The following is a 10,898-nucleotide window of genomic DNA, read 5'->3' as shown; positions in this document are numbered from 1 at the left end:
CTATGATCAGGACATTTGTAATGGCCACCAATCCCACTCCTTGGGACCTCCAATGCAAGTTTCCACTTTCACTCCAGATAACAAGATCTGAAATGTAGAAACTGAATGCATATATGGAATTAAGGCTACTAAAAGAAAGCTCACCGTGGCAGCCTCTTTTTGTGGCTGTTGAAGTTGTGGGTGATATAAGAATAACAGAAACAGCTTTGAGACAAGCAGGCTTTCATCACTGCAGATTTATGTGATCACAACCATTCCATATCTTATAATTAATTACAGAGACAGGTGTTTGCACCAGGTGACCTCAATGGCTCGGGCACTGCGGCATTAAAGCACTGAAGGGCTGGGATGCACTCACACCACAGGGACAGGCAGCAGCCCTGTTGAGGCCAAACCCAGGATCTGGTGATTTTGGTGTGGTAACAAGCTAACTGCAGCACTGAACTGTCCCTAGTTTTAAGTTTGTTTAAACTTTGTTTCAACTACCTACCAGAATTCTGGAGCTTTTACAACCAGCACTTTTTTAGACCTTTATGCATCAGTGTTTCTTTTAATTTTTCTCTGGTTTGAGATAATCACAGAATCCTGGCATTCTTTTCTATTTACATGCTGATTTAACCTCCACATATAATTACCACTTCTCTGAACCTTCCATCCAGGGGAGTGATGCACTGGTGCTGTTACTGGAGCAACACGGCTGTGTCTGGCACATGTGAGAGCAGAGGCTCCACTAGGAACTGCAAACAGGCACATGCATGGGAGCAGCACACTGGGGAAAGAAGAACGCTCTTCCTCACGGCCACCCAACATCTGCAGAGCACAGCTGGGGGCAGCACGGGGGAAAGGAGCATGAAGTGCTGCGTGCCAGCCACCTGGAAGGCAGCCAGGAGGAAGAAAAGAAATGCTGGAGCAGAATGGGCAAAAGGGAATTCAGAACACTCTCTTGATTCTGGACTGGCAGCAGAATGCTTTCTCTCCTACCGTAACAAAGGCAAAATCGGTCTAGATGGAAGCTTGTAGTGAAGCTTAAGATTCAGAACTCCTTGGTTGAAGGCTGTGTGGAAAGCCCACAGGCAGTTGGCAGCAGAGCTGTGGTCACCTGCTGTGGTCCTGGCAGTGGCCTTAGCTGGGGGGAGCAGGACCTGTGCAGAGCCCACCTGGAGCCCAGAGGCAGACAAGATTCCTGAGCACAGCCCTGAGTCCCAATTCACACCCACGAAGCACCAGAATGTCTCAGGTGTGTGTGATGGGGTAGCTTCAAGTGCTAAGTGTGTGTTATTACTCACCCTAATCCTGACAAGTATTCTGACCCACTTCACCGTGTGTTATTGCATGGATTGGGCCGAGTTATATCCAGTTCTGCAGGCAGAAATCACTGTGCTAAGCTACTGCAAAGACATCACACGTATGAAAGCTTTCTGCAGTGTTTTTCAGTATCACTCCACTGTAGGCTGCGGCACACGGCAGGTCTGCCTGCCCAGGGAGCCCACGTGCCTGTGGCTGGGCTGCAGCCACTGGGTGTTGTGAGCTCTTGCAAGGGCCCAGCAGTTCAGAGCTCTCTCTCAGAGAGCAAAGAAGGACAGAGATTTGGCCACCACTTCTCTGTGGCCATCAAGCAGGTGGTTAGGACCACTTCCATCAGTGTGAGTCAGAACAGGCTCAGTCTGGGCTGAGTGCAGGAGGACCTCGGGGCCATATTCACCTCCTGACAACATCCCTGGCAGTGATGCTGAGCAGGCAGAGTTCAGACCCAGGAACTCGTGTGGCTTGCTGGTTTACACTGCATTTGTAACTGATAAGCTATGTCAGTCATTTCTGATGGTTCCCACATCCTGCCTGATCCATCGACATTCAAATGTCAGTATGGTTACGTAGGTGAATCATACAAAAAGAAATCCCAGAATAAATTTATGATCCATGCCTGGAATAGATACAGGAGATAGGCAAACACGCAGCTGTTGGAGCCTGGAATAAAAAGATAACAGTGCTTTTGCAATCAGCTGCATAATTCATTCTAGCCCCAGGTACACCAAGTGATAGCGTCGTTCCACACCCGATTAAAACACGGCCTGCTTTCAGATCTTTCTTCCAGTGTTTCCAGTCAGCAGTTAGAGGCAAGTGAAATACATGAACATGTTATGCATACCTCCAGCATTCTGCTGCTCTGAAAAGTCCCTTTCACTTGTATTTATTGTACAAAAACGTTAAAACAAATTCTTAACAGCATTATAATTATGCAGAGTTGGACAGCTAGGCACAATGTAGCACTGTGTCAATAATTTATTACATCTTTTGCCATAACTGAACACTTTTACTAGGAGCATTTGAGAACAACTTGGACCTTATACAGAGTAATATATCTTGCTACACAATAATGGTAAGGTGGATACTTAAGAAAGATATGTAGCTTGCAGGAAAACATACATGGAAAGTAATACCTCCTGCATCACCCATCTCCACGTACAACTTAAAACTAAATCAACATATTACATTTAATTACTCTTTTTATATATGCATAGTTTCGAGAGCTAATCAGAAAGAAATCATATTACAGTGCAACTATTTACACCAAGATGGGAGCATGCCAGAACACAACCTTCTCTTCTAGATGTCAGGACTATTTCCTTACAGTTCTTAATAGACAATGCACATGGGACTCAGATTCAGCCTCAAGAATGTCGTTCAAAGGATCAAACAGGTCACAGCTCACCAACACCATCTTTACACACTGCCTCTAGAGTAAAAGCAGGTGACTTAGAGGCTTGGAGGTCAAATCTTCCCTCTCACAGACTTTAGTTAGAGCCAGTCTTGTGTTGCCAACACACGGCTTTATACTGGGCTGCATGACAGCGTCCAAATACCACTGAAATACACCCACGGTGGAGAGATGGTGGAGAGACACACAGAATCGCTGGATTTGGTGCTGCATCCTTGTAAACGTGCCCTAGAGGTAAGAAATTAAGTTAACCTTGTTTCAGGAGAGGTGATGTTCAGTGCGCCATATTGTCTTTCGTAACACATTCACATGAGCAACTGTGCTGCTACCTGCAGCCACACGACTCCACCACCATGTCCTCATACTGCTTGTAGACCACATTGTTTGCGGAGTCAATGAAAAGAATGCTGATAGGACTCAGCCTGGTTGGAACACAGCAAGTTGGAGGCGTTGATTCGGGGTCCATTGAGTTCATTAAAGTTTGGATAACTGCATGATTGGTGGGCTCTAGGTGGGATCGAAGGGGGAACTCACAAAGACCTTCGCAGTGATACGCTTCGTATTCTAGAGGTGCTATTATCCAGTCATCCCAGCCCATATCCTTAAAATTCACATGGAGGGCTTTTCTGCTACACCTTGCCTTCAGGTTCTTACTGGGCCTTTTCCCTTGCCGTGTTGCTAGAGGAGCTCTTCTCTTCCGCCTCTGATTGAACAAGTACTCATACACGGTTTTGTCATCTTGGCCGGATCTAGCCTTGATTTCATTGAAAAATAAGTCCCTTTTTTTGGTCCTCCCAAATACCAAGAAGAGAGCCTTTTCATTGACCTGTCTTCCCGTTCTGTTAAATCCCACAGTCCTGAGATCAACCGCTCTCCCCCTGTCAAAAGTTTCCAGTTCAAAACACAAGTTAACCAAGTTTTTAAAGTTCCTAAAAAGCTTCCAGATGTCAAACACTTCCCATTTTGGTGTATCTGTGATACTGACAGTACGAGAGTCCAGGAGTGTTGCTGCTTGTCTGTTGGTAGAGCAACTAAATAATTTCACCTGGGAAGTTTTTCCAGAAGAATGAGACTTCCAAGTATCAGAGGGCTTTTTCCTCAATATTCGAAGCTCTGCTCCCAGCAGGCCATCTTTTTCTAATGCACTGATGTCAAAAATATATTTTGTTTTCTTATGGTTGGCGCTCGCTCATCTAAAAAAAGCAGACACATTTTTAAATCAAGCAGAGAACAATGCTAGTTTTTCAGTTCTCTACAATGCTCCTGAAGCTCTCCCATAAGACTAGAATTTACCTTAGTTAGCCCACTAAACAGAAAGAACAATTTTTTTGTCTAAGGGATGGATTCTGAGCAGGAATCTAGAAGAATTTATTGACTCATCAGGGAAATGAGTTCTTGAGCTTGCCCTGTAGAAATGTCAATTCTTTCACCAGCGGGCATTTTCTAGCTTCAAAGTAGCCATTAGCCAATTGGAAAACAGTCATTTATAAGGTCTGAGGACTCACAGGGCCTATTCATCACTTCCATCCCACTTAAATTAGTGAAATGGGGCTTCAGTGGTGCCCAGGCCTCATGCTGGCTCCAACATTACCCTTAGACAATACAATAGTCAATTAGTTCTTTAAAACCAACATCCCCCAGGAACTGCCGGACACAAGGATAATTGCCTCATTAACTTGGCTCCACAGGATTCACAACTTTTCCAAATTGGGCAGAACAACATGCCTCCCTTTAACCTGACACTATCTTTGCCTGGTTAAACCCATGAGCAGCACTAATGAGGAATACAGCCAAGCCAACTTTTTATCAGCGTTTCAATAACAACACCTTCCAATGGCGAGCCAAGGATCTGAACACAGCACTGGTCAGCTGCGTGCCATCTTGTCCCAAACGCCAAACTATTCTTAATTAAACAGCAAACAAATCCAGTCCTGGCTGAGCCTTCAATCATTATTATGTAGTTAGCTGTGGCCAATGTTGCTTCCTTAAGTCCATGACCAAGCTCTCATTAATGTCACTGGAAGCAACATGGAGATAAGTCTCCCACCAGAACGGCAAGGTGAACATCTTTCTTTGGGAGCCTGGTTATGTGTTGTGTGAAAGCAGACACTAGGTCAAATTTCCAACAGATTTGGAACCATAACATTGAACCGCAAATTAGGGAGTCCTAGAAGTTATTTACTCTTATTAGCCCATGCTTAGCTATGAGCTTCCGCGGTTAGAAGTCTGGTGGTGTCCAAAAGCATGAGATTTGAGCTCATACAGGAACACCAACACTAGTCTATAATGACTCCTGGCTCTACATTGTAGTTCCTCCCAACTCATCCTTGAACAAATTGGGGTGACCTCCAATACTGAAACTTGTGTTTTTCCACAGAACAGCCCCTTTCTCGGCATAGAACGTATTTTCAGGCACACTTAGCAATAAGATCGAACATTAGTTTCCAGAAGCTACTTATCAAAGAGCATAGGATAAAAACGTTAAAGTTTTTAAACACCTAAACACGCAAGGACTGATGGATTTTCAGAAATACACATCTAAAATATTCTCCTAATGTTTTGCTTGGCTGCCACGCAACCATCTAATTCTGCCTCTAGAAAAATTCACCAAGATAAGGACAAAATCTACAGCAGAGTTGTACAGTTTCATTTACGCTAAAAAGAGCCATTTGACTTTATCAACACGCAGTTATTTTCTAGTAAGCCTTGCACTCAGACATCCCTCTGCCCACACGTACGCAAGCTCCCCTCTTACCTTGTCCTTTGTCTATAAAACTGGTTATTGTATTGGCAAGTCCAGCCTCCAGTTTTACACTTCCATTAACACCTTTTCTTTCTGCATCTGAGAGAGTCCTGTACAAAGAGAGCATGTATTCATGTGGCGTTATAGGGGGCTGTCTGAAAGTTTCCTTAGCTTCCCTTTGGGTGACAGGCTCTTTAGTCTTTTTTGTTTTGAAAGAACTGGTATCAGTACCACTCGTGCCAGTTTTTTTCAAAGCCGCCTTGCTGCTAAGATTTGGGACCTTTGGAGTCACCGTCCTTACTCCAGAAGGTCTGCTCGGGAGATGTCCTACCTTTGCCTCCGTGGCTGCTGTTCTTGAAAGAACCCTCTGCGATTCATCGTTCTTGGCCAGCAGAGCTCCAGCCTGAGCAGCATTGCTTTTAGTCCTTGCCTTTGAGGTCCCGGTGCTAAATCCATGGTTCGCAGCCCGTGGCGTGCCTGCCCGTGCTGAGGGAGCCCTCTCTTTTCCTTCTGCTTTTAACAGATCTGTTTTAGACCCTGGATTACTCTGGCCTGCTTCAGAATTACTCAGTGCTCCAGGAACTAGATCCAGAGACAGCCAAGTCAAATGCCAAAGCAGTAAAGTGAGAAAATGCAGGATTTTCATCCTCTGGTCTTCCTCTGGATGCCACTAAAGAAAAAATCAGGAAAGGTTCCTCCAGTTTGGCAGAAGAAAACATGAAAGAAATTAAAAACCAAAGTCAGCAAAAATGGTTTTCGATTGAGATTAAAACATTTCAAATCTCGTTGTTCAGTGCTCGTATCCAGTCCCATAGTGGAAATGCTCATGAACTCAGACGCGCTCTCCCCTGACTTCAGTTAGCGGCTGTAAAGGACTTGTTCTTGAAAAGAGAAAGTTTACCACCTCGTTTTCTTCTGTAAAACTGACTGAAAACTTGAAGGAGTCCTGTTTAAATCGGAGGGTTTTTTTTTCCAAGAAGGAAGAATGGCGTAATGCTGCCTCTGTGTTAAAAGGTTTTTTTAACGTTTTGAATCCTTTCCAGTGAAAATATTTCACACACAGAGACCTGCAGGTGCTCAGAAATCTTTTACAAACCTGAACTCAGGAATTGGAAACGGAATTCCAACAAACCTATTTAATTACTCTCTGATGTCATGCTGTCTAAACTAATTTAACTGCGATATATTTCTTTAAAAAAAATCTTCTTTGCCCTTTTCATGAGCATGAGTCATACCCTGCCTCATGTGAAACAGCTCGGCGGGCTCAGGGCTCCAGAGGACGCCTTTTTGAGCGGCGGCACAACCTCTCCTTTCGCCTTCCATCAGCTTCACGTTTAAATGGGACAAACTGCAAGATCAACAGCCGGGACCTGTCCTGCGGCCCACGGGAACGCGCACATTAAGAGCTCAGTGCGTAACCCAGCCAGCTCTTTATTTCTGGAGCGCTGTAGCAGCAGCTTCGCTTTGTCCTCCAGCGACTTAGCTAACAACGCGGGCACTTAACAGGGGTGAAGATTAATTTTCTATAATGCAGCAGCACCGCCGTGCCCGCAGTCATCGTATTTTGGCGTCTTTATTGCTATGCTTTGAACAAACCCGTGTAACCCGGCTGCAGCAGAAGGCTGTGCCGGCACTGCACCCTGCAGGCAGCCCTGCTCCTGCCACCCGCACGCTCGGGGTGCTCCGTGCCGGGGTGCAGCCAGGATGGAGGTTTTGTTAACCCGAATGTAGGAGAGCTGCCTGCCCGCAGCCGGGGGAAGACTAGGAGATGGGAACCAGAGCTGCCGATGTGGGAAGGGTGTCTGCTGCTGTCAGCTGTACACAAGGGAGCACGGAGCAAGAGTGGCTTTCGTGCAGTACAAAAAATGAGCTGCTGTTGTTCTGAATGAGCCTTTGGGAAATGAGGCGCTGTGCTGGAGTGAACCGGGATTAATGGGACCCTTCTCTCATCCAGCACTGGTGCTGAGCCGTCTCCCCTCCCAGTCGCTCATTCCTGAACCAAGAATAGAAGGAATAGATACAACAGTCTAGATTTAACTTGATTTGGACATGCTGTGACATTTTCCACTCTGACACAAAATTACTTTCATAAATAACAACCTGCAGCCCTTTCCACATGACACACTTAGAATACTTTACCTTATTCTGATGGATGAACCGAAGGGTAGAACAGCTCAGTGACTGCACAGATGTCAAAAATGAGGGAGAACAAAAACCCCACCCTCCTGACTTTGGCCTAATTGCCATTCTTCTGGAGTCGATTTGATGTTTCCCATCAAAACAAAGCAGCTTTTCCTTGAGTTCCTGCCAACAGGCCCATTCCCCAGCAGCTCCACCGTGCTGTCCCCATGCCCTCAGCCATGCTGTCCCTTCCTCCCACCCACGTTACCCACTCTCCTGCAGCAGATCGGTGTGCTGCATCGGTTCTGCACTGCCCACAGAAACAGCTGAGTGCTGAGTTCACGCTCTTATTCTACGAGGGATGCCCTGAAAGTAATGCCTCCTATTTTATGATGTTGGCCCACGATGTCAGAGGAGGGCGTTGGTGTAATGGCAGTAGATTGAACCTTCCCACCAACACTCTGTTCTGTTCCGTTGTCATATGACAGATGGCAGCAGAGGGACAGCCTGACAGAATGGCATCTGACATGGGAGCTGCATATGGAGCAAAGGGGTGGAATCAAATTCCTCCATGTGGAAAAGCTGGAACCCAGCAACATTCATCAATACTTGCTGAGCATTCCTGGAGACCAAGTAGTGGATGTGGGCACAGTGCATTTCAGAGGTAGTGATGGTGGCCACGGATCCCCACAGCTGGTGCAGACTTCTACAAGTGCAGCATGCAGGCTCTTGTTCATTGCTGGTGAAAATGCACAGCTAATGGTGGTGACTATGTTGAAAAACAGCATTTTGCAAGCTGAGAATCTGCTCCGCCAAACAGTGTTATCTGTTGTATCTGTTGTAGTTGGTGTGGAAGTAGATAGGAGGCATTACTTTTGGTGTATCTAGCTTCCAACACCAGTAAGAACTTTTATCTTAAAGTCTCTATTGTTCCATCAAACTTTGTTGAGATTCGCAGATACAGAAATTATTTGGGAGATGAACAGGAAAGAGCAGAAGGTGAGACAATGTGACTACATAGGCCTTGCCTGGTGGTAAATCAGACTAAAAGCAGAATCAATCAAACGTTCACACAGTATTTACAAAACTGAGATGAATGTGTCTCTCAGTTTAAGGATTTTATTAAACACCCAACTGATACTGCCAGTCACAACAAGAATAAACGCAGTGATCTTTAAGGTCACTTTCAGCCATTCTAAGAAAATACGATTCTCTTAAAAAACTGTGCTGCAACACCTTCACAGAGATCAGGAACTAGAAAGAATGACAGGAGGCCTGTGCAAGAATTTCACCTGAAACACCACAGGAGGAAAAAAGATGGACCAGCAGGAATTGCATCCCATGGGAGCCTAGATAGGGCAGTAGCACTTTGGTAGCAAGGGCAGAGAACACGGTTCCATAGCAGACACTGGGACAGCGGACAGGCTGCACGCAGGGGCTGCTTTCCTTGCTGGGGACAGGCTGACCAGTGTGTGCAGACACCCCTCAGCCTCTGCCTGCCTCCTTCTCACAGGAGTGCAGGAGCACCCAGAGCTGCCACCACCACGTCCCACAGCCAGGACATGGTGAGCAGGAGGAATGTGATGCTGGAAACATTGAGCAGCTCTGCTGGAACCTCAACAGTGGGCCACTGGGGCAGAGCTACTGTGAGTTCCTCTGAGCAAAGCCCTGGGGACTGTTTCAGCTCTCAGAATGTGTTACCCATTATTCCTGTCCCCTGTGTAATTTAAACCAGATGCTTCTTCTGGCCAAATTGCCGTTCCTGGAGGCACGGCCCCTCGGGCTCCTGCATGTCACCAACACGGGTGCTGTGATGTGAGTGCTGCCAGAGCTCTGCACTCCTATGGATCCACATTTCAGTTCAGAAAGCCATGAAGAGCTGAGACAGCATACAATGATCCACGTGCCTGGCTGCACCACTGCATACCGAAGGGATCGCTTTTATCAGTCAAACTCATGCAGCTGCAGGGGAAAAAACTGTCGTTCTTTTCTACCTTTGTCTCATTTGACAGCGATGTAACACAGTTGTAAGTGAACCCCAACTGCTTTGTGCAGAGCAGCCGGTCAGTGCCCATGTCTTCGTGCTGCTCCTGTCCTTCAGATTGGATATCAGGGAAGGGCTGTGCCCCAGAGGGCAGCAGGCATGGCCTGAGCTGCTGGAGGACACTGCTCTCAGCCATAGGGTTTGGGTTGGGGTGCTGCTGTGTGGGGCCGGGTTGGGCTCAGTGGTCCATGTGGGTCGCTTCCAACTCGGGATGTTATTATGTGATTCTCGGGGCACGGCACCAGCAGACTCCAGCCCCACTTCGGAGCATTTCTGGCTTTACCTTGATTTCTAGCGATACTCTCCATGTTCACAGAGCTAAATCTGCCTCTCTTTATTTCACACGTCAAAGCCAAATCCACTTCCCTTATATCCAGCTCATATTCAGTTTTCCCCTGTATATGTGAAAGTGTTGTTTCTGCACTGGATACTGAAAAGGGAAATTGATCTAAAGAAGTAAGCTGTAGCACATCCTTAGAAATAGCTGATATGAAAAGTAAAAATACCATATACATATTAACATATTTTAAAAACGTACTTACCAAATTATGTGACAAATTCTTTCACACAAAGCTGCAATAGACTTTAAATGTTCTAAAGAATGTGGGTATAGTATTCTGAACTAGGAAACATACTGTAAGGTTGTTCATTAGGCCAGCAGAAGTGAAATACGTGTAACAAACTTTCAAGGAGTCAGGGCCTTCACACAAAGCAGAACTGCCCCACTCTGTGGGAATGTTAGGGTGCCGTAGGCAGGCTCCAAGATACTCCCCTCTATCCTCCTTCCAAGCTCATCTCTATGCAAGGACAGTGACCCACTGTAAAGGGCACAAATGCTAGGGGGTAATTAAACAAGAGGTTATGTTTATGTTGTAAAGCTGACATCTGAAAGTTGCGACCAGATGTTTGTTAAGAAAGCAATTGTTAGAAGGCAGTTAACCAATTAAGGTATTTGTGTTTGGGTGGTAAGGATTTGTGTTTACTTGATATTTTACTTGATATTTGTGTGATTAGCGAAGCGTCCCGAAAGAGTGTGAACCTGCAGTACTCAGACATTGGGGAGCCAGGGGAGAAAGAGATCAGCGTCGGGCAGTAGGAGATAAAACAGGAGATAAAATAGGAGATAAAACAGGAAACGCTGTTTGCTGTGTGCGCTCCTGCTTGCAGGAGTCCCGCCATCGCAATTGCGAATAAAATCTGCTTTATCAGAGAGACCGTCCTGATAAATTATTCGGATATTTCCGACATACACAACCCCCCGGGCAGCCCTAGCG

At 46.0% G+C, this 10,898-nt stretch overlaps 1 protein-coding gene across 1 annotated transcript; it reads right to left on the bottom strand.

Moving 5' to 3' along the window:
• Positions 1-222: 222 nt before the first annotated feature.
• On the bottom strand, positions 223-8,521 carry GDF5 (growth differentiation factor 5). Its single transcript, XM_003211895.4, is given in 3 exon segments — positions 223-3,883; positions 3,886-3,909; positions 5,472-8,521. Coding segments are annotated over 3 exon segments (1,500 nt in total). The 5' UTR covers positions 6,106-8,521; the 3' UTR covers positions 223-3,041.
• Between the last annotated feature and the right edge of the window lie 2,377 nt (positions 8,522-10,898).

The sequence above is a fragment of the Meleagris gallopavo genome, chromosome 22, assembly GCF_000146605.3.
Source record: "Meleagris gallopavo isolate NT-WF06-2002-E0010 breed Aviagen turkey brand Nicholas breeding stock chromosome 22, Turkey_5.1, whole genome shotgun sequence".
Classification (NCBI taxonomy): domain Eukaryota; kingdom Metazoa; phylum Chordata; class Aves; order Galliformes; family Phasianidae; genus Meleagris; species Meleagris gallopavo.
This window is presented reverse-complemented; position numbering and strand designations above follow the sequence as displayed.